Source organism: Eriocheir sinensis, chromosome 11 (genome assembly GCF_024679095.1).
Source record: "Eriocheir sinensis breed Jianghai 21 chromosome 11, ASM2467909v1, whole genome shotgun sequence".
In the NCBI taxonomy this organism is placed as follows: Eukaryota; Metazoa; Arthropoda; class Malacostraca; order Decapoda; family Varunidae; genus Eriocheir; species Eriocheir sinensis.
The window spans coordinates 18,841,991-18,866,023 of NC_066519.1; the positions used below are offsets into that span (position 1 = coordinate 18,841,991).

Below are 24,033 nucleotides of genomic sequence, written 5' to 3' on the forward strand. Positions count from 1 at the left end.
TATATATTTTAACCTTAATTTCACCCGACACAGAGACATAACCTGGTGTGTTAGTGACCTCGAGGTATTGTCTTCAGTGTGTGGTGGAGGCTAGCGTGGGGGAGTGAGCGTGCAGCGTGATAAAAGAGGAGGATATGAGCGGTGGTGGTGGCGGGGTGCCGTGAGGGCCAGGTGCAGGACGGCGTGACTCAGGGCCTGGGCACACACACACACCCTCCCTCGCCCTGGCAGTCTTTTGTTACCTCTTGGCTGGCCTGTGTCCCCGCGGCAGGAGTACCCGGCCATCCCCTACCGTGCCTGCCCTGCGAGGGGTGCCTGGAAGAGCCCTGGTGCCTGGGTCGTCGTGGCTAGGTGTGCTTTAGCTGTGTACAACCTGTTGATCGCTGGCTCCTTGTTGCACGCCCGTTGCTTTGTTGTCCTCGGGAAGGCAACGTAAACCAGTTGCTTCCTGTTACTTGTGAGGTGGTGTGGTGTTACTGTTGATTGTGTTGTGGACTCTGGATATACACGTCAATGCACGAGCACATATATCAGTGGTTTGTTAATGAGTGCTGTCTTTCTGTGCTTCTGGATTCGGTTGGCAGGGGGACTGTTTGAACATAGCATCTACCTTTCACCTGGTATTCTCACCTGGTTTAATTAAAAGACAAGTGCTGCCAGTAATGAAATGATATAGTAAGATATACTTTCTTCTAAAGTACTCTGGCTTCCTGATTCCTTGTGTTTTCCATCTAGCAAAGACAACATATAAACATGCTAACTAAGTGTCTAACTTTTTAAAGTTTGAGAATCTTATCTGAGCAAACCAACGCTTCACAGTACCCTGACCTTCTCATTCCCTTTGTCATCCACTTAGTAGTGCAAGCTATTCATGGGGAAACCAATTTGTTAAAGGTTTATAGTGTTCATATTGTCTGTGCTAAATTTAAAAGTTCTGTGCTGGCCATTATTTCAAGAGTACAGCGCCTTTCAAGGCCATTATTTCAAGAGTACAGCGTCCTTTCAATTCCATGCTTTCCCTTTAATAAGCACAAACTATGCACATACAAACTAGTTTTTCATGAAGGTTTTAAAGCCTGCAAATTCTACAAAATTGTGGTTAGGCTCTTTCCTCCCTGCACCTCCACAGTCTCCAGTGCATACCAGTGTGGTAGACCCTCGACTGGCAGCACAAAGGGGAGCATTTCAAAAGGTTAGGATGGGTTGATTAGGCCGTGTGGTCGACTGCACTGATTTTTTTTTTTTTTTTTAAGATCATTATTCACTGTAGATTACTGTAGAAGTACTGGAAGAGGGTGTTTATGTCTCTGCTTAAGATAGGGTGTCCAAAGGCAAGAGAGAAAAAGAGGTGTATTCTTGGAAATTACATTTGCCCTGTGTCCCACCACAGGCTCTGTGGTGAAGTGGTTAGCATGCCCAGCCATGAATCCCGAGCAGGCAGCGTGCAGCTCACTGAGCTGTTCATCTTCCCTATGGGGATGGTTGATAAATGGATACCTGGGGAAACCTGGGGAAAGTAAACTGTGGTAACCTAGAGGTCATACTTGCTCTGTGTTGCAGGATAATGGGTTCTTACCCATCACTGGCTCAAGGGCCAATGACAAAGAGATGAGCACTGATGCTATGCACAGCAATAACATGTGCCACAAGCCCACAACTTTATCTGTATGGTATATACTTAAATTGTTGTGGCTCCTCCTGCCTTTCACCTCCACAGTCTAAGATACCATAATTGTTTTAGGGGTGATGCTGGAACCAAGGGCAATACTAAACTAGGTTAGGCCTGCTTTGTTAAACTTCAAGAAGATGAGGTTGTACTAATGACTAGTTATTATTTTCTAATCCACTTATATGTATGTATATAGTATATATATGGTATGTCCAAGGCCAGAGAGAAAAATAGGAGTGATGGATTTGTTCTTGAAAATTACAATGAATCAATATTAAAATCACTGATATGAGTCATAACATTGCATATTATTGTGAAACGAAGATGTTCATTGTTTAACAAATGTTACTGTCTTGCATTCCACACAATCTTGTCAATGGGATAACTAAGCTTTTGTTGGACTGTTTGCTTGTGAATGCAAATTTTACCTATGTGTCCTGTATTCAAATATTGTGAAAAGCTAATTTGAATTCCCACATCAATGACATTATATTTTGTTGTTGCAGATTATGTGGTGAGGGTTGAGGAAACATGGATCCCGGACAACAGTTTTGTTTGCGCTGGAACAACTACCAGTCCACACTCCAGCATGTCTTCCACAAGCTCTGGATGGCAGGAACCTTCGTGGATGTCAGCCTGGTGGTGGAGGGCCGGAGGCTAGACTGTCACAAGGTGGTCCTGTCTGCTTGCTCCTCCTATTTTGAGCAGATCCTTCGGGACCACAGCAGCCACCCACACCCGCTGATCCTGCTCCATGACCTTCCCTACTCAGCGGTGGAGGCTCTGGTCACCTTCATGTACCGCGGGGAGGTCAATGTCAGCCAGGAGCAGTTGGCAGCACTCCTGAAGGTGGCTGAGACACTGAGAGTTAAAGGTCTGGCAGACTCTGGTGCCATTAGCGGCTTCACTAAACGTCAGCTGTTGGAACGCTGTATTCCCCTCCTGGAACACGCCCCCTGCAACCCACCGCAGCCCAACCCAGCCCTCAACAACCTGGGTGCCGTCACAGTGCCCACCACATCCATCGTTCAGCCCAGGATGACCCCAACAAGAGTCAGTCTGGGTAAGAATGGTTCCAATGTGCTCAAAAACCTGTGCAATGGAGGCCTGAGGAGGGTGGACCCCTACACCCCAAGCACCAGTCCTGGCCCCAAGAGGAAGAGGCCCCGCTCAGAGGAGTTCATTCCCTCCCTTCCCCCAATAGCCACTCTTCCCACCAGTGAGATGCCACCCAGTGAAGCCTCTCAGCCCTCACCAGTACCCTCCACAGCACCCCCTGAGGTAAGAGTGACTCATGATTAGGTATAATTTGACAACTGTTGTGACATCTATCCATCTGTAGCTTTGACTCCATTTCATAATGTGAACTTCCTTGAAAGGGTTGACCACAGCAGTGCATCCAACTTTTCCCATTTCAACACTCCTCAGCACACTCAATTCCTCGCCTACCAGCTCCCTCTCAAGCCCCCATCCACTCTATTGATCTATTTCACTGTTGTTGTTTTTTACCCATAACACCCTTCTTTTCAATCCTGTTTTATTATCTTTCCACAATGTCATCCTCATTTATTCTCACCTCATGTCTAAACCATCTGAGAGCACACCACACCACACCTCACTCATTCAACCACTTCACAATCCACTCTCATATCATACCTCTCATAGATGCTTTCATGACTTTCTTCATTCCATCCTGACACACCACATATAAATGTCATTTTCACTGCATATTCATGTTTGCTGTGCCATTTCTATTGTGATGAAGTGTTCATTTACATAATTACTAAGGATACCACATTCAAGTATTATAAACTTACTTTCAATATAGTCCTCTTATTGGTAGGAATGGGTGCATAAACAATTTGAAGTTAGATGTAGAACTATAAGAATTGTCTGGTTTTCTGTTTGATCTCATGAAATCATTAACTTAACCTTGTATCATGTTCTTTCAGACGTTCAAACAGGAAGCAGCAGATGAGACGGACGGAGAACTACAGATTGACGAGTCTGCTGCCCAGTCTCCTGTAGAGCCTCCAGAGTGTGACAGCAACTCCATAGGTGGGTGAGGAGGCCACTGTGGGGGTGCTTAAGTAATGCTGACAGACAGAGAGTTGGGATGGAGGAGACCAGTTAAATGAGTATCTCTTTTATACTTGTCTGGGCAGTGTAAGCTTGCAAAAAGGATTGTGTCACTACCTTATTTTGATCATTAAAAGTTTGGTGTAATTATTCATGACTATCAGAGTCTTACAGAACTAATAACTTGTATGATGCAGTTAATAACACTGATCATGCATAAAATTGGTAGAGGATGTCCAGAGAAGGAAGACTAATGTAATAATTGTGTATTTTCTTATTTTCAACTGTTGTGAGGCTGTTGTCATAATTGCTGTATCATTGGCTAAAATTTCTGAATGCTGTCTGTTTTGGTTTCTGCTCTTCTTTATAGGAGTAGCTTATGCAGCCATTTTTTTCCATTTATTTTTATGTAGGTTTTATTCTCTTTCCTTTACTGTAAAAACAAATAAAAGGTGAACCTACCACTCACAACCTCCATGCCCTACAGACCCTGACATGGAAACAGAAGCAGAAGACGAGGAGTCCCACCAAGGTCTGTCCCAAGAGGTGAAGACAGTTGTGAAGCCAGACGTCCCTCCCTTGCACCTGAGCGAGGGCACCACCACCACCCTTCCCAAAGAAAACATGGAGGCCTCTCAGCCATTTTCACACCTACACCAAGGGGCACTGGACAGTCTGCAGGGCAAGGAGCGGATCAGCAGCAGCATCAGTGGCAAGTCCTGCGAGAGAACCTATACTCACTTGGACTTGGAGGAAGGCATTGAGGCCGTTCTCTTAGGCCATCTGACTCCCGCCAAGGCCATCGCACAGTATAGAATCCCTCGCAGGACCTTCTTCCGTCGATTGTCTGCTGTTAGGAAGAGTAGAGGAATACCTTCTGCCAAGGAGAACGCTGCTGATCATTTTCTAACAGCCTCGGCCACAGTAGGAGACTCCAACTCACAGCTCATGCTTCCCGTGTCTGACTCCGAGTCCTACGCCGCCTCCTTCAAAATCAAGTCCGACCGTCCTGTGTTGATAGCCCCCAAGGAGGGTAAAAACAAGGCCAAGAAGGGGGATGGAGTCATGGCCCCCAACAACAGTTACTTTTCCTTGCTCAACCTGGCAGCCACTAACAACTACGATGCTTACCTTAACTACCTGAAGCTTGTGGCACAGCAGGGCGACATCACCAACACGGAGGAGATCATTGAGGCACTGAAGAAGGGCCAAGTCAAGGAGGGGAAGCCAGCTGTGGATGACAACAGGAATGTGTCTGAAGCGGCTCTCGCCCTCGTCGCTCACAATGTGTCGGCCGAGTAGTGTCTCACTGGTCCTCTGTGGAAGGTTTTTATCCCCTACTGACGAGGGTGGAACAGTACTTCTGCCTTGGGCTTCCTGTAGAGCCTGGTGCCAATTGCAACTAACCATTCCATACACAGCATTCCATTAGGTTTAAGGCTTCTTATTGTACATATACATTTATTTAATCGGATGGGCGCATAGATGATATTCTTCAGCCAAAGCATATCCTGGATCTTTTTCTTTTGTATATTATTTATTGTACATTTTTTCTAAAGCTTGGGATGTAGGTCTGTTTTCAGTATTATATATCCAGTTTTCATTATTAGGAAGGAAATTACAACATGTCATCATTTGGTAAAATTACTTCCCTCTGGGTGGGCCAGAACTCTCCTCCAGATGCATTTGGTCAAATCTCATGTGCTATTCTGAAAGGCTCTGATATTAATACTTTACCAAATGGTTACTTCATCTTTCCTTTGATATGGATTTTTCTTAAGCATGTTACACTCAGTGGTATTATGATTTTGTGGCAGCTAATGTAATGAGGGACACTGCTCTTCCTGAACCAACTAAACATGGGATAACCACGCCTTGCTACACTTACGGTGACCTCCCAACACTGAAGTCTCAAAAACTGTGATAACATTTGGTACTTATACTTATAATCATACTCAATCTCCACATTTGGCCTTCTCAAGTTGCTCTCTAGGATAAGTACATAATATACATAACTCCAGATTATCACGTGGGGACATAACCTTATCTGTGTCTTCCACTTGAACCATGTCTGTGCCTTGTAGATGCAGTAGTCAGGTCTGTAGGTAGGGGGTTACTTCCTTTTCCTAATGGTGGTGGTCTTCTTGGTAGGTTTTGTACTTAACGTAAGGCAGATCTGTGGGAGTGCCTCACTGGAATGGTTCCTTCTACTTATTTGTTGACATTGATCTCAAAATTTTTACTCTATATAAAAAGTATTTTAGTATTCCTCCACTCCTTGTCCAGAGCCCAATGACCATGGTCTCTTTTGACTAACTTACTGAGTAGTCTTTGATCAAATGTGTCGTTAATATTGTTCATTATTTTTATGGATCTCTTGACAAAATGTTTTTATTTTATATAAAGGATTCAATTATCCCTCCACTCCTTGCCCTGAGCTCAGCTGCAATAGTCTGTTCTGACCAACTTGCTGGATAAGGTCTATCAAATCATGTCTAAAGTTAAAATAAACTTTTTTACTTCTAGAAAACCAGGTAGCATTATTGACTACTTGTTCTGTGTGATCAGTCCCTCAAAGCACAAATGCATTTAACAGTGATTTGGTTCTTTAACATGGTACAGTAATGTATTTTCTCCCTACATTTTGGCAACACAGTTTTTTAAGTTCAGGAATATTTATTCCTTGATGTCTAACATTGCATGGAAGTTGTTGCCTCCCTGTTGATCAGTCTGTTCTGCGTCACCGTGGTCCATGGTGCCATCCTGTGATGACAGCCACAAAGCTTACCGTCAGAACTGCCTTACAAAAACTCTCTGGTTGTGGGATTCACTTGTACCTGTAGTTGCTCAGCTATCTTAGACTTAGGCTGGAGTAGTTAAGCTGATAGGAATACGCAGGCATTGTTGGTCAGTATTTTCTCCCCCATTGTCAACTGGCTTCCTATTAACTGACAGTTGGGTTTGTGCCTCAAACACAGTAAATTACCATACATGTGGTATTTACTTTCCTGACCACTCATGAGGATATCTGAGCCGTGTGCAGCTCTTGTTCCTATAGTGACTATACTGTTACAGGTGTCATTGTTTGTATTCTTGAGTAACAGCTACAACTCTGCCAGCGTCGCCACACTCAGCGTGATGGTGACAGGCATCACAGAGGGTTGCTGGCGTCTGTGAGCTGGCCAACCCCTCAACCAAGACACTTTAATGATGCAACTTGACATGGCTGTGATGAATGCATTCAAAATGCTCCATATTTATCTCAAATTTTAGGAAGCAAAGTTTTTAGAGTTGACGGTAGCTGAAAACCTGTTTTGGTCAATATATTGTTAGCTTTCACATGTCACAGGTTAACCATCTGCATGGACCTTCTCATACCTAGTATTTTAGACATAATATAGTGTGCTTCCAGCCTCTCGTGCCATGCGGAGAGCCATGCTGCCCTGGCCGTGGGTGGGCCGGACACTGCTGGGCGGCTGTAGCTGCCCTGTGTCTCTGACTGTGTCCGGCTCAACCAACAGGAAGGGACTCTTGCCTACCCATGATCTGTGTGGGTAGCCTCCTATTGCAAGTGTCTTTTCCTTTGTCTGGCCATGGGCAGCAAGCCCTCGGTGGTGGGATGCCCGGCTGAGCGCTGACTCTTGGTGGCAATTATCTCCTTGCTCACGTGGGGATCAAGTGTGTGGGTGACGAAGGCAGCTTGGGTATTCAAGGAAGTGCAAATAACCCTTCGGTGTTTTGTATTGAAACAGTGGCATTAATAAGTTTAAGGTAAAGGTTAGCGATCTCATTATGTACACGTATGCCTAAGAATACTACTATACATGTTAGTGGCATCTGTCCTTTGCTTAGCATTATCTTGGTACCTGCAACAGCTGGTAGCCCTCAGTGTGTTTTACATATGTTTTTTTCTCTCTGGGCTCTCTGCTACACTTGCTGAAGCAGATTTGACTTTGAAGACAGGGCATTGAGAGAGTGTTCTTGTATTCTAGTTCTGATTCACGGCCGGCGTGTGTCCGTGTTCAAAGTGTACTTATAACTTATCGTGCCTGTGTGCCTGCAAGCATCAGCACACAGTGGCATGAATGTAGTAATGTAATCTGTTGCCTTTTGGTGTAAAATGATCTGAGGTGTACTTAAGATCTTACAAGAAACTGTGATAAAAGGTAGCTTCTATACTTAAACATTCCATATTTGCCCCTTTGAAGAAAGATGCAACATTCCATTCCATTCCACTCCCTGTGATAATACATTTGCCTTGAACTAACATATCTACTGACTGCTAAAATGTAAAAACAGTTCCAAGCATTAAAAGAAATAGGAAGTACAACAATTGGTAGATGAATATATAGGATCTAAGTGACCTTAAGATTACTGCAGCATTATAGAGACATTCAAGTGCTTTTGTATGTGGACAGATTCCTTTACTCTAGGGCTGGCGGCGACGAGCCAGGCGGTACTGACGGCGCGGGAGCCGATCTTTCTGCTCCTCCACTGTTAGAAGTCTTGTATTTTTCTACAAGTTTCTGAGGATTTTTCAATAAAACGATTTTCTATGAAGTTAGTTATTTTTTTAAGAAACCCAAAACTTTACAAAGACATTATGGCTCTGAAGACAGCATTAGAATTAGCTCTCTCTTTTTAGTTATGAAACCCTAAACTTTAAGAAATTATGGCTAGGACATATGACTAACTATAATAGATCTGATCATTCCTTGTTAGTATTTGTTTTCTTTACATGAGAAGCAATTAGTTGGTATTTTAATGTTTAGCTCTTTTCACTTTGGTTTCCTCTCCCACACATAAAAACAACTGGAACAATATTTGGCAATTCGATTATATGACGGAAAGAGTTGAGCGATATTTTCTTATGTTTCGTTTGGTCTAAAACTCCGTGAACAAAGTGCGTAAATACTCTGACCTTAAGTGCGAGCTATTTTATATATACTACTACCATTCACCTTCACACCATTCATAAGACAATACCCAGAATCTAAAGACGTACCCATCCAGGATTCTTCTCTTAAAGCCGAAGAACCGGGGATGTGTGTTTAGGAGTACCGAGGAAGAGTTTCGAGTCATTTCAGTACGCTCGACACCCATATCAGAGATGCTTCGTGAACCTCTAGAGTGGCAGGCTAAACGGTCGGTACTCTCAGACGAATCCACCTCCCTTGTCACCTACTGTATCCTTAGTTGTATAATCACACTCTGTTCTGCCTGGGGGTTGGGATGGCATGCTCCTCCCTTCTCCTTTGTTGTTTACTTGCAACAATAAACTATCAATCAATCCTACTTAAAAGCCGAAAAGGAGATTGATCGGGTTTTCATGAGTGTTTTTCCACGTTCATGGTATAGAAGAAGGGTCAAACTAATACCAGGGCCATAAAAGTACCCCTAGAAACACCGAAAACTCCTACAAAAGTCCTGTCAAACGTGAGTGTGTAAGCGGCGAATCGTTATAGAACATGGTCCCAGTGGTCATTCGTCAGAGAACACAAGCGCACTGGCTATCCCATACTTTAAGCTTTGTGGCTGAGAGTGTGGGATAAAGGGGTTATTACACTGGGCAAATTTTCCGTGGATCTTCAGTCAAACCACGATTTCCGCTGGCGTGGTTCTCATATTTCCGTGGGTTTCTGACGTGTCCATGATCTTCCAAAGCTACGGTAGATTTCACCAAAGGACAACGGTATTACTCACCATCATCATCAGCAGCAATAACAAGAAACAAATGAGAACCACGCTAGCGGAAATCGTGGTTTGACTGAAGATCCACGGAAAATTTGCCCAGTGTAATAGCCCTTTTAGAGAGTGAACGTCAGCTTGGTGGTGTTTAGGTGAGTGTATATGTGTACCGTGTATTCATTGACAGTATAGGTGTGACTTGCAGGTGGCCAGGTGATGGTAACTGTGTCCTCCGTGTATCAATTAAAATGTAGGTGTGATTTTAGCAGGTTTCCAGGTGGGCGGGTGTGACATTTTTCTCCGTGTATAGCTGTTAAACATGTGTAGGTGTGATCCTTCCAGGTGTCCAGGTGGGTGGGTGTCTCCTCCTTATATTAATTAAGTGAAGGTGTGGTTCATCCAGGTGCGTGTGCCCTCCGTGTAATAATTAACAAGGTGTGATTCTTGCAGGTGTCCAGGTGGGCGGGTGTGTCGGCGTCCTCCGTGTCTTCATTAACAGTGCAGATGTGGTTCTTTGCGGCGTGATGGTAGTGGCAGGTGGATTTATTGCGGAGACGTCATCGTTCTCTTTGCTAATCGTGTGCCTCTTAAATATATCAATGAACCCGCAGGAGGACTGATAATATCACAACCGCAGATAGTTTCATTTTTTCAACTAATAAAATGGCGGAGATAGTTAACCAGTCCACTGTAATGAGCTTTCAACGCTAAACACACACACACACACACACACACCACACACACACACACACACAGCATCATCAATACCACCTAACATTCTCCTCTGGCGGCGTGTCACAAATACTGAATCGCCGTGCCAGCCAGACCTCGCAGTGCCCCGCCACGAGGTGCGACGATGCCTGACACGCGCCGCCGCGCCACCCACCCGCCGTCCACGTCAAGGCGCCACAACCCACCTACTGAGAAGGAAACCTGAAATTGTCATGACGATCTCTGCCGTGCGTGCCCGTGGCCAAAGGCAGGATGGGGTGCTGAGGGCGGCGCAAAGCCCTACCGAACTCTGTGGGATGCGAAGAGCTACTTCGCCTTGTCCCACCATCATTGAGGCTTTCATGGTCAAGGCCTCGCAAGGTGGTATAAGAGCTGTGGTCGTCCAGCCTGGACAGACTGGGTGTTTCCAGGTCAGACACGGGCAGGGAGAGGAGTCTGTGCAGGGGATGAGGGTGCCGCGGGGGGGTGTTGAAGGAGCCCGTCAGCTGGATGCGTGTGCCAGGGGTGGCCAGAGTGTTGCGGCGGTTCCTCGTCTCGTCCGATAATAGGCTGGCAAGGCGAATCAGCTCCCCAAGGTTGTCCTGCCTGGCCGGGGCCTGGCCGAGAAGCGGCAGCCCCAAGGCTGGCGAGAGGCTGCCCAGCTGTCTTGCACCTGGCTGGCCAGTGGCTGTCAGGCCGCCCAGTCTGTTGACGCCGGACAGCATCCCAAGCAGCCCCGGGTTACCCAGCAGCTGTGCGCCGCCCAATCCCGGGTTACCCAGCAGCTGTGCGCCGCCCAATCCCGGGTTACCCAGCAGCTGTGGCCCGCCGAGTCCCGTCCCCAAGGCCGCAAAGGGTGCCCCGAGCAGCCCTTGGTTTGCGAGGTTGTACAAGGGCGAGCCAAGGCCCCCTAACTGTGTGCCCGCCAGACCCTGGCCACCGAGGAGGCCCAGGAGTGATAACTGCAAGCCTTGTGGCTGTGCACCCAACCCGGCAGCGGCAAGGGACCGTTGCTGGAGGGGGAGAGGAAGGGAGTTCTGTCCCTGAATGAGCTGGGCCACACTCGGCTGCAACAATGACGACACCTCGGCGCCCAGGCCCTGTCGAGGCTGAAGTTCCCCGTCAGTGTCGCCTCCAGTCTGGAAATATTGAGTTGCCTAATTAGTCTTGCGTCAGACGCGGAGTGGAAAGTCACAGACTCCCCGCCGGGAAGTGAGCATTGAGTTATGTTCTCATTTTTCGTTTTATAATTTTCCATTACATAGGCTATATTCTCCTAACATAAGCACTTCAAGTAAATTTAAACCACTTGATTAACCCTCAGTCTGTGAAAAAGAAGCTTCGGAATCGCTTTGCTCACCTGAAAGCCGCGCACGCCGCAGGCCATGACGCAGAGCACCACGCACGCCGCCGCCGCCGAGGACCGAGTCGCTGCCATGCTGCCTCAGGAGCGTCCAGGGAAGGAATGTCTCGCTGGGGCTCTCTTAGCACGAGGTTACTTCGTGCCGCCCAAGGGGAGCCACTTTCACAGGTGTCTTGCACGTTTCCGTTGAGGCGGTAGGCCATTGTAAACAAAAGATCGCGGGGAAGATGAACTTTTTTTCACGTATTACATTCACTTTTCACGGGTGGGTCATCACCACCATCTTCATTCAACGTTTCCATTTATCGTCTCCGCTTCATGGCTAACTTGATTTAGCATCTCCATTCAGCATTTTCATTTTCGGGCTAAATCTTACTACTTATATGCTTATCTTTTCTTACTAAATTTACTTAACTTTTTACTTTTTTCCTCCTAATGCTTTCAACTTTTCTTACTTTACTTATATGCTTATCTTTTCTAACGAAATTTACTTAACTTCTTTCTTTTTCTTTCTTTCTTTTCTTAAGCATGACTCTTACGATCCATTTTGAAACATTTGTAGCCTCATATCGTGTAGTAGCTATATGAATTGAGTTATCTATATCTATTAAGAACCGCCTGCGACCTGTAGAAAAAAAGAAATATAAAGTACACAAACAAACACTTAAATAGACAAATAAGCGCAGTGCATAAGGCTACAACATTGTTTTTTATGAACCTTACTCCTTTATCCGAATTCGCAATGTCCTACAAAAACTCAGATACATAAGCAATTAAGTGCAATACAGTAGGATACAGCATAATATATTTTTTTCATGAACAGAGAAACAAATAATGATTAAGTAGGCCTGTAGTTAGTTTCAAACAGTCAGTCATGAGTTACAGTTGGTCAAGTAGTCAATCAGTTAGTTATAAAAGCTATGTTAGTTAGTTAGTTAGTTAGTTAGTTACCAGTTAGTTATTCATTCATCCCTTCCTTTCTTCCTTCCTTTCTCTCTTCATCCCTTCATTCATTCATTCATCAACTCTTACAACTGTTGCATCTGATTTCGCAGTGTGTTACCTGTACCGTGTTTTATGTATTGCTCATGCAGTCAGTCAGATAATTAGTTCATTCATCCCTTCCTTTCTTCCTTACTGCCTTCCTTTTTCTCTTCATCCCTTCATTCCTTCATTCATTAACTCTTACAACTTTACTGCATCTGATTTCGCAATGTGTCTCCGTGTTTTACGTGGGTGCGAGGGAAAGCGTTGCACAATAATCTTTCGGCAGCATCTCCTCGGCCTGGGTGTGTGGTCATTGTTGTGGGGCTGAGAGGGGCGTGGCTGGCTTCCTGTCCTTTTGTCTTCCCGCGAAAAGAAAGATTTGATGGGCGCTGAAGGAAGAGGGAAAAAGAGTTACGTATGCAACATTTATTACCTGTGTAGTCTTAACCTAAATATTATACCTGTGTTCTTATATTATTTCCTATTTATTTTACTCATTATTTGTTTCTCTATTTCTCTATTTATTTATTGTAGGCAAACTTTTCTCTTACCTGTGTTTTTTTATTTATTTTTCTCATTATTTGTTTGTCTTATTCATTTTTTTATTTGTTCGTTTGTTTATTTATCTCTTATTAGTTGTTAGTCGGTCAGTCAGTCAGTCAAATAGTTAATTAGTTAGCTAGTTGATTTTTTTTTTATATCTCTCTTTATTTTCTTGGATAGCTATATAGTTAATCAATAGTTTTCAGTGAGTACGTTAGATGGATGGTGATTAATCAGTCAGTCGGTCAGTTGTCAGTCAGTCAGTCAATTAGTCAGTCAGTCAGTCGGCTAGTCGGTCAGTTAATATTGTCAGTCAGCCAGTCAGTCAATCAGTCAGTCAGTCAGTATAGTCAGTCAGTCAATATCAGTCAGTCAGTTGGTCAATCGTCAGTCAGTCAATATCAGTCAGTCAGTTGGTCAATCGTCAGTCAGTCAGTCAGTTGGTCGATAGTCGTTAGTCAGTCAGTATCAGTCAGTCAATTGGTCAATCGTCAGTCAGTCAGTCGGTTGCAATGGTCGATAGTCGTCAGTCAGCCAGTCGGTCAATCAGTCAGTCAGTCAGTCAGTTAGTTAGTTATTCCATTTCTTTCTTCCTTATTTCCTTCATTTCTCCATCCATCCATCCATTCATCAAACATCATTCACTTTTACTTTATTTTTTTATGGCAAACTAAAGTAAAATGGAAGATAAAACTCGGTGCACCGATACATATATTTGACTATGACCACATAATCACAGTATAGTAGTAGTAGTAATAGTAACATCATCATCATCAGTAGTAGTAGTAGTAGTAGTAGTAGTCCCGTGAGCCTCACCGGATAAGCTTGAGTGATGCTGGTGATGACAATGATCAAAGCTCCCATCAATAATTTTGTGATCTGTGCTTATAAACATCATTTCTCACCCTTATTGTACCATCACGAACTCCTAACATGCATGACAAGCCTAAATAACACTGCACATTCCCTAATCGAGCCCCAGGAAGGTTGTAAATACAGGTTGAAAAAGTGTAAATAAAGGAGAATACGAGATGTTTAGGGTACGAGAACTTGCTATATTGCCGTTTACACCCCGTTGATTTATTTACCAGCATGACATAGGGGGAAAATAAGGATAAATATACAACATGCTCCTTATAGACGGAGTACATAGGAGTGTAAATGTGTTAGTTTAGGCAGGGAGGGGGAATAGATGGGGTGGCGATGCTCTGCTGTTCACGCCGCCATTTACCTACTACTACACACTGTTACCAGACCCCGCCCGTGACCCTGCGCCCTCAAGCAACTTATTTTCCATCATTTAACGTATATTTCTGTACTATCCATGTTTTAATATATGTGATTTATCTTGTAAGGCATATATAAAGCGATGGGTGTTGTGTTGAGTGTATGATAAGGGTTATACAGTGTGATTTGTGTGTGTTAGTGAAGTTTGTATGGGATGCCAGAGAGAGAGAGAGAGAGAGAGAGAGAGAGAGAGAGAGAGAGAGAAATATATATGATAGATTGTCAGAGCTACATAAACCTACTACTACTACTACTATTACTACTACTACTACTACCACTACTATACGTACTAATACTACTACTACTACTATACGTACTACTATATGCATACTACTATACTTTCTACTACTACTACTACTACTACTACCACTACTATACGTACTACTACTACTATACTTACTACTACTACTACTACTACTACTACTACTACTACTACTACCACTACTATACGTACTTATACTTACTACTACTACTACTACTACTACTACCACTACTATACGTACTACTACTACTATACTTACTACTACTACTACTACTACTACTACAATAATAGGTACGCATAGTCTTGACAACAGATGCATTATCAACAACGCTTTTTTCTCTTCCTTTTCCTGTAGAGTTATCAGAAAACAGGACCGGAAATGGTTCGGAGTAAATCGTGCTTCTCTTAATTTTTTATCCGTGAAAGCGTACACGTAGTAGTAGTAGTAGTAGTAGTAGTAGTAGTAGTAGTAGTAGTAGTAGTAGTAGTAGTAGTAGTAGTAGTAGTAGTAGTAGTAGTAGTAGCAGTAGCAGTAGTAGTAGTAATAGTAGTAGTAGTAGTAGTAGTAGTAGTGAAAGTTATAATCATCCCACCTAAAAAGTCATAAGAAATCTGTAGACGAATATTACAAAGGCGGTATATATATAATACTTACGGATAATAAACCAAGCCCATGCAGCTATTGAAGCTTTGATACAAACATACATGATAACAAAACCATTTATATGTGAATGCGGTATGACAAAGAATGTATAAATGCAGCTTACGATACCTTCAGATCAGAAACATAATAACACGTAGTATAGCTATATGTCTTTTAAGCTTTCTATTAACTTTGGGTATTGGAAAATCATATACAGTTCTTCGATATGTGACTCAAGGTAGTGAAATAACAAACTAACGTACTTTCTAACTAACTAATAATTAACTAACTAACAAAAACATTTACTAACTATATAACCAACTAAATAGCTGAATAACTAGCTTGCTAACTCATCAATTGACTGGCTGACTAAGTAAAAAGCTAAATGTATTAATAAACAGATAAATAAATGAGTAAATAAATAAGTAAATAAATGAAGAAAGAAAGAAAGATGTGTATAAATAAATAATCAGACAAATAACGTAACTCTTGAACTACGAAAAAGAGGAAAAAACGAATGTCAGTGTGTAAAAAGATGACAGCAAAGTCACTTATAGACAGTAATATGACAGTAAAATCACTTATAGGCAGTAATATGACAGTAAAGTAATATGACAGTAAAATCACTTATAGACAGTAATATAACAGTAAAATCACTTATAGACAGTAATATGACAGTAAAATCACTTATAGACAGTAATATGACAGTAAAATCACTTATAGACAGTAATATGACAGTAAAATCACTTATAGACAGTAATATAACAGTAAAATCACTTATAGACAGTAATATGACAGTAAAATCACTTATAGACAGTAATATAACAGTAAAATCACTTATAGGCAGTAATATGACAGTAAAATCACTTATAGACAGTAATATGACAGTAAAATCACTTATAGACAGTAATATGACAGTAAAATCACTTATAGACAGTAATATGACAGTAAAATCACTTATAGACAGTAATATAACAGTAAAATCACTTATAGACAGTAATATGACAGTAAAATCACTTATAGACAGTAATATGACAGTAAAATCACTTATAGACAGTAATATGACAGTAAAATCACTTATAGACAGTAATATGACAGTAAAATCACTTATAGGCAGTAATATGACAGTAAAATCACTTATAGACAGTAATATGACAGTAAAATCACTTATAGACAGTAATATGACAGTAAAATCACTTATAGACAGTAATATGACAGTAAAATCACTTATAGACAGTAATATGACAGTAAAATCACTTATAGACAGTAATATGACAGTAAAATCACTTATAGACAGTAATATGACAGTAAAATCACTTATAGACTAATATGACAGCAAAGTCACTTATAGACAGTAATATAACAGTAAAATTACTTATAGACAGTAATATGACGGTAAAATCACTTATAGACAGTAATATGACAGCAAAGTCACTTATAGACAGTAATATGACAGTAAAATCACTTATAGACAGTAATATGACAGTAAAATCACTTATAGACAGTAATATGACAGTAAAATCACTTATAGACAGTAATATGACAGTAAAATCACTTATAGACAGTAATATGACAGTAAAATCACTTATAGACAGTAATATGACGGTAAAATCACTTATAGACTAATATGACAGCAACATCACTCGTAAGCCTTTCGATATGACAACGTGACTCAAGTTATTACGATAAAGAGAGAAAAAAAAGGATTTTCAGTGTAAAAAAATGAATGACAGAAAAGGGATTAAGAGCGAAAAAAAGAAAATGATAACCAAAAATATGATAAATAGAAGGAAAAAATAAGATTCGTTTACTTAGAATGGAAAGAGAAAAATAGATGGTGGATAACTTTCACTATTTATAAAGTTGATAATATTAAATAATGGTCTTGATTAGGAGAAGAAAAAGGGAATTCGTTTACTTAGAATAAAGTGAAGACATGGTGAATTTCATAACTTATCCTAAACTACGCTTATCTATTTTCTTTATATTTTTAAGTTTTTGTTTATTTATTTATTTACATATTTATTCATTCACTGTTGCCAAAGATGTAAGACAGCCACCCTCACCTCAATAAACAGTAGCTACAACTTAATGTATGAAACTAAATATCGGTCAGTAATTATGTTTAGTTTATAATATATTTAATAATTTTCCTACTGTATTATGTGTTGTGGTAGGCTAATTCTCATCTCAGTGTAGCAAAGTGTATTGTGATGTATCGTGTTAACTCGTGTGTTCGTATGTGATTCATCTCTCTCTCTCTCTCTCTCTCTCTCTCTCTCTCTCTCTCTCTCTCTTGACTCAGCAGACAGTTATGGAAACGACGTATCGTCTCCGCTGATACAAGGTTTGGGCGTATTGTGTAGGGGTGACTTCGGGAGATAAGATACGAGAGAGAGAGAGAGAGAGAGAGAGAGAGAGAGAGAGAGAGAGAGAGAGAGAGAGAGAGAGAGAGAGAGAATTTTCCTCAATCAGTGTTTTTATATATATTTCACTTCAGTCGTTTCAAACACACACAGAGATAAAGATAGATAGATAGACAAACTGATAGATGAGAGAGAGAGAGAGAGAGAGAGAGAGAGAGAGAGAGAAAGCTCCTGCGCCCGTCATGACATCTTAACTGACACAAACTTCGAATATTAAAACATTTATCTAAACCATTGGTCAGAGAGGATCAAACAGTGTATCCATGAGACCCTGCATGCGTCACTCGTGTACATTGAAGTTATACAAGTGTTCCCCCACGTGTCATAAATTGTGGTATGTTAATTATTTTATATCGCTTCCTTGGCGCGATATAACACGCGCAAGAATAATGACTGTGTGCTTGTGTATACGTCACTCTTACTTATTACAATGAGTTGAAAATATGCTTGCGTAAATGCATGTTCTCTCTCTCTCTCTCTCTCTCTCTCTCTCTCTCTCTCTCTCTCTCTCTCTCTCTGTTGTTGTTGTTGTTGTTCATGTATTCCTTCTTCTTCTTCTTCTTCTTGTTCTTCTTTTTAATATTGTTCTTATTTATATTATTGTCATTATTATTGTCGTGACGGAGAGGCAGAGGTCACACTAGCTATACTACAAAACAGTTTCACCTTTCTAATACACAGCTTATCAATCTGTCAGTATAACAAAGCACAACAGTAAAACGAACACCAACTACCATCAGCAGAATCTACGTCCTGGACAGAACTCTACCGTCTGTTTTTTCACCTGCTGCATGGCGAGCGCACTAATTTGGTTTATTGTCAGCAGTACGAGTTATTATCACTATTACTTTCGCACTGTTTTCCGCGAAGTCCCATGCGTAAGATCTTCCCTATGATAGCTATGTCCTGCAGGGTCGTGTGAGAAAAAACGTATCTATGCACTCACGCACTCAAGTTAACACGCACGCTAGTACTTTTCTTTGCACGCACTCACCCTCGCTTGCTCGCTCGCTTTGCCCGTTCCTCATTTATCATTATCACTATTATTACCATTATTTTCTCTACTATTACTACTACTACTACTACTACTACTGGACTGTATTTTCGCTCTTCTTCGTTTCCTTTCCTTCTTCCTGTTCCTGTCTTCATTCGCTCTTTACTCATAATCGTTCTTCAGTTATTTCCTACACACTTTTCCTTCTTCCTCTTCATCTCCCTTTTCCTTTTTCTCCTCTTATACTACATTGCTGTTTATCCTCCTCCTCCATATAATCGTTCTTGTTCTCTCTACTCATTACTTAATTTCCTTCCGATATTTCCTACACATTTTCCTTCCTCTTCATATCCTCCTCCTCCTCCTCCTACACTACGTCATTGCTGGTAACCGAACATATAGACTCCGAAATCTTTCAAATATCTCTAAACATTCCGTAGTCCAAGCTCACATATTTGACAAGGCTTTCGTAGGAGGCTTAGGCATTTCCAGGGGGTGGTTTTATGACCCTGTTGGTAGTCTGACCCTTCTTCTGTATCATAAACCTGAAAGAACACTCATTAAAACCCGATTACTCTCCTTTTTGGCCTTTTAAAATAGATGATGTTAGAGGCGACTACCCGACCTTTATCCGAGGACAGTAAAGAAGTGGGAGGCGTATTGCACAACCAGTAACACAAATAGAAGTAAAAGTATTGGCAGTTCCTTGTAAGTGCCGCGAGTGACTAAACAACTCTCCTGTCCTTACCAGCTGAATATAACCTGTATTATCTTGATCTGTCGTGGCGTCATTCCCGTGTTTAGAATGCGTGTATTATCCTTATCAATATTATTATGATAGCCGCGGCCCCTGATAGCGTGGAATCCCCTCGTGTGATGTGTTTGGTCTTTCTAGAAACCATAATGGGAATGAAAGTAGTGTTTCGTGACGCGACCAAAATAATAACAGCAACTACTTCTATTACTACTACTACTACTACTACTACTACTACTACTGTGGGGATGTTACTTAAGGGATAAATGGCAATATTGTGATGAGTAATAAGGATGTTGATGATAATAGTGATAATGCGTGACAATAAAGAGGCATTGGGTGCGCGACTACTAGGCTACTACTACTACTACTACTGCTACTACTATTCAAGGGGTGATAGATGAATAAATAATGACCGTGAGAAGGATGCTAAGGCTAATAGTGATGACGATGATGATGATAGTGGGAGATGAGGTGATGAATGTTGATGATAAAAGGATAAATAATGATGGGTAAGAAACATGCTGGAGCCCTTGATTTACATAGATTTACATAGATGTGAATACGGTAAGGTCACTACTATAACTACTACTACTAGCCTCCTCCTCCTCCTCGTCCTCCTCCTCCTCCTCCTCCTCCCACTCCTACTGCTACTACTTCTTCGAATAAGTTGAGGATAAAGAGGTAAAAAATAACGAGGGAAAAGGATGCTAGGGCTGTTAAGTTAATTATTGATGATAGTGCGAGGCGACAATGTATATTAATACTACTTCCACGAATTAGTTGAGGATAAGGAGATGAATTATGAGTAAAACGGATGCCAGAGCTGATGATGATGATAGTGGAGGAGGAGGAGGAGGAGGAGAAGGTCAAGCTCATCTTTTGACCTGTATCGCTTTGTATTACCTCTTCTTGATCTTCTTTTTTGCTTATTCACAAAGTCTTCATTTCAACTGTACCTATTCCTCTTATCTTCTTATTAGCGTGTAAACTACGGACGCAAGAGCTATTGGTGATGGTAATGGGGGAGGTCATGCTTCTTCTGACCTTTATCGCTCTGTATCACTACATAGGCCGTCCTCTTTTTAACCCTGTCTTCTGTTTATCCTCATACTCTTCTTTTTACTTGCATTCTCTCATCATCTTATTAGCGTGTATACTATGGCTAGTGGAAGGGGATTAACGTTGAACAAGCTCTTCTTTTGACCTATATCGCTTTGTATTGTATGGTAGGGCCTCCTCCACTTAATTAATCCTCTCTCGAACTTATCTTCATACTCTTCTTTTCACTTGCATTCCTCTTCTTATCATCTTAATAGCGAGTGTACTAGGGCCAGAGGGGATGGAGGGAAGATCAAGCTTTTTTTTTTTACCTATATCGCTTTGTATTATATTGTAGGGCTTCCCCCTCTCAATCTTCTCATTAGGTTACTTACATACTCTTATTTTCACTTGCATTCCCTGTCCTTATCATCTTATTAGCGTGTATACAGGGCCAGGGGGATAGAAGGGAAGATCAAGCTTTTCTTTTGACCTATATCGCTTTGTATTGTATTGTAGGGCCTCCTCCTCTTAATCTTCTTTCGAACTTATCCTCATACTCTTCTTTTCACTTGCATTCCCTATCTTTATCATCTTATTAGCCCAGGGGAAGAGGGTTTAGCGTTGAACAAGGTCTTCTTTTGACCTATATCGTTTTGTATTGTACTGTAGGGCCTCCTCCTTTTAATTATCTCTTCAGGTTACTCATATACTCTTCTTTTCACCTGCATTCCCTGTCCTTATCATCTTATTAGCGAGTATACTAAGAGGGTTTAGCGTTGAACAAGCTCTTCTTTTGACCTATATCGCTTTGTATTGTATTGTAGGGCCTCCTCCTCTTAATCTTCTTTCGAACTTATCCTCATAATCTTCTTTTCACTTGCATTCCCTGTCCTTATCATCTTATTAGCGAGTATACTAGAGCCAAGGGGGGCGAGGGGGCGAGGAGGGGTGCGCGGCGGCGGCGGGTGTCTGGCAACAGTGTCTCAGCAGGAGGAGGATCACCTGTGTCCTGACGGTTGCTGGGGATGGTTGCACGCACTCCCGCCCTCCCTGCCCACCATGTAGCGCGGAGAGGCTCGTGCTACTGACGTGAAAAGGAAACAGGCCGAACAATGCGCTGTGGAGGTTTACAAGTCGGCTCCGGAGGTTTAGTAATGGTGGTGGCGGTGGTGGAGGTGGTGTCCCCTTGCGTACCATGTTGAACAGTAAACAGTAGAAACAGGAAACAGAGAAACAGTAAAGGGGAAAAAGGGTCAAACAATGCGCTGTGGAGGGTTAGAGGGCTTAGTAATGGTGGTGGTGGAGGTGTTGCCTCGTCCCTGCGTACCATGTTGAACAGTAGACACCCCCACAGCTCTCATTGGATGCCCCGCTCACCCATTTTACTCTGAGGACAATGTTTCCCGCCTCCTCCAACACAGATTCGCAAGTGTGCAACTTTGACAGCGAGGAAAATGCCCAGAAGTGGAAGCGACTGTTCCTGAGCTCCCTGCAGAAGGTGTGTTCGTTTGTGTGTTTCTGAGTGCCCTGGAGTGTTGCTGTGTATGTGTGTATGTCTGTGTGTTTGTCTGGCTGTTTGTTTGTCTGTCTTTCCATTCCTGTATGTGTTCCTGAGCTCCCTGCAGAAGGTTTGTGTTTGTGTGTGTTTCTGAGTGCCCTGGTGTGTTGCTGTGTATGTGTGTTTGTCTGTGTGTTTGTCTGTCTGCATACTCTTCCATCCTCCCTGTGTGTGTTTGTTTGTGTGTTTTCAGTTGCCGTCAGAGTATGATTGTTGCTGAGTATGTGTGCATGTCTGTCTGTCTGTCTGTCTTCACATCCTTCCATTCCAGTATTTGTAGGTGTGTGTTCCTATGGGTATTTGTGTGTTTTCTTGGTAAATCGTAAGAAGAGCGGCTCCTAGCGGGTGTGCATTTAGCGCACGGTGTGGTGGTTATTACAACATTCTAGCACGTACGACGGGGCTTTGACAAGTGGACAGACGTGTTTATGTCACAAGGGGTGTATTTTTCCGTGCAGACTCTTCCCTTTCTTCACCCCGGAGCTCGCAGTCTCATCACCCATGGACTTAGAAGAAATCGTGAGGCCAGCGTGGAAAGATACACCCCTTGTGACATAAACACACCTGTCCGCTTGTCAAAACCTTGTCGTATGTACTAGAAATGTTGTAATTACCACCACACCGTGCCCTAAGTGCGCACCTGCTAGGAGCCGCAATTCTTAAAATTTACCCCCGAGTGTGTTTGTTTGTGTGTTTATCAGCACTCGTATGGAGTATGCATCTCACGTGTGGGAGGGGCTCCACTCACACAGCTCTTCTGGACAGAGTGGAGTCTAAGGCTCTTCGTCTCATCAGCTCTCCTCCTCTTACTGACAGCCTTCTACCTCTTAAATTCTGCCGCCATGTTGCTTCTCTTTCCATCTTCTATCAATATTTTCATGCTAACTGCTCTTCTGAACTTGCTAACTGCATGCCTCCCCCCCTCCCGCGACCCCACTGCACACGACTTTCTTCTCATGCTCATCCCTATTCTGTCCAAACCCCTTATGCAAGAGTTAACCAGCATCTCCGTTCTTTCATCCCCTTCACTGGTAAACTCTGGAACAGTCTTCCTTCGTCTGTATCTCCTCCTGCCTATAACTTGACCTCTTTCAAGAAGAGTGTATCAAGACACCTCTCCACCCGAAATTGACCTCTCTTTTGGCTACTCTTTATTTTTTACTTTTGTGGGAGCGGCGAATAGCATGCTTTTTTTTTGTACTCTTTTTGTTGCCCTTGAGCCGCATCCTTTGACGTAAAAAGAAAAAAAAGTTGCCTGCAGAGTATGATTGTTGCTGAGTATGTGTGTATGTCTCTGTTTGTCTGTCTGTCTTCACATCCTTCCATCCCAGTATTTGTAGGTGTGTGTGTGTTCCTATGGATGTTTGTGTGTTTTCTCAGGTCCCTGTTGAGTATGAGTGTTGCAATGTGTGTGTGTGTGTGTGTGTATATTCCTCCACCTGAGTATTTGTTCCCAGCTCCCTGCAGAAGACGGGAACTTCTGATCAAGTGTGTTTGCCTGTATGTTAACTCTTCTACCTTACCTCAGGGCATAGTAATGCACCCTGGAGTTTGTTTGTCTGTCTAGGTATATACCTTCCTACCATCCCAGGATTAAAAATTATCCAGTGGAGTGGATTTGTTTGTTTATATATACCTCTTATACCTGTCCCAAGGGTTCAATAATGCCCCCTGGAGTATGTTCTTATGTATGTATATGCTGCTATCATATCCCTGAGCTTAAGTAATACCTGCTGGAGTATGACTGTATGTCTGTTTATCCTTTTATTAGACCCCAGGGATTGGTAGTACCCTTTGGAATGTTTGTGTGCCCTTTTGTCCGTCCCAAGGGGTTATTGATATCCTGGAGTGTGTGTGTTCGTCTGTATACCCCCCTATCTATTCCCAAGGGCTCATTAATACCTCCTAGAGTGGTTTTGTGTGTATACCCTGTTACACAATCTCAGGGCTTGATAATACTCCCTGTGTGTATTTAGCTGTGTATGCTCTTCTTTTCACCTCAGGGATTAGTGATATCCCCTGGAG

At 42.4% G+C, this 24,033-nt stretch overlaps 3 protein-coding genes across 9 annotated transcripts in view; 2 read left to right on the plus strand and 1 right to left on the minus strand.

Moving 5' to 3' along the window:
* LOC126997003 (protein jim lovell-like) overlaps positions 1-8,308 on the plus strand; it is a 47,541-nt gene extending 39,233 nt beyond the window's left edge. For 5 of the 6 annotated variants that reach the window (XM_050858035.1, XM_050858037.1, XM_050858034.1 and 2 more), the window contains exons 2-4: positions 2,176-2,950; positions 3,622-3,727; positions 4,236-8,308. In XM_050858035.1, coding sequence (XP_050713992.1) covers positions 2,201-2,950; positions 3,622-3,727; positions 4,236-5,050 — 1,671 coding nt within the window. In that variant the 5' untranslated portion in view covers positions 2,176-2,200 and the 3' untranslated portion in view covers positions 5,051-8,308. Of the gene's footprint in view, positions 352-2,175; positions 2,951-3,621; positions 3,728-4,235 lie in introns of all 6 variants that reach the window. The other variant, XM_050858033.1, reaches the window with a different exon arrangement.
* Positions 8,309-10,065: 1,757 nt separating this feature from the next.
* LOC126997005 (uncharacterized) lies at positions 10,066-11,985 on the minus strand. The gene is made up of 2 exons (XM_050858039.1): positions 11,508-11,985; positions 10,066-11,286 (listed from the first exon to the last, which is right to left on the minus strand). Exons 1-2 carry the CDS (start codon positions 11,583-11,585, stop codon positions 10,354-10,356), a joined length of 1,011 nt encoding a protein of 336 aa, XP_050713996.1. The 5' UTR covers positions 11,586-11,985; the 3' UTR covers positions 10,066-10,353.
* Positions 11,986-21,296: 9,311 nt separating this feature from the next.
* The window catches only part of LOC126997008 (son of sevenless homolog 2-like), a 67,707-nt gene continuing 64,970 nt past the window's right edge, over positions 21,297-24,033 (plus strand). Inside the window, exon 1 of one of the 2 annotated variants that reach the window (XM_050858040.1) lies at positions 21,297-21,948. In XM_050858040.1, coding sequence (XP_050713997.1) covers positions 21,847-21,948 — 102 coding nt within the window. In that variant the 5' untranslated portion in view covers positions 21,297-21,846. Of the gene's footprint in view, positions 21,949-21,979; positions 22,079-24,033 lie in introns of those variants that run through there. The other variant, XM_050858041.1, reaches the window with a different exon arrangement.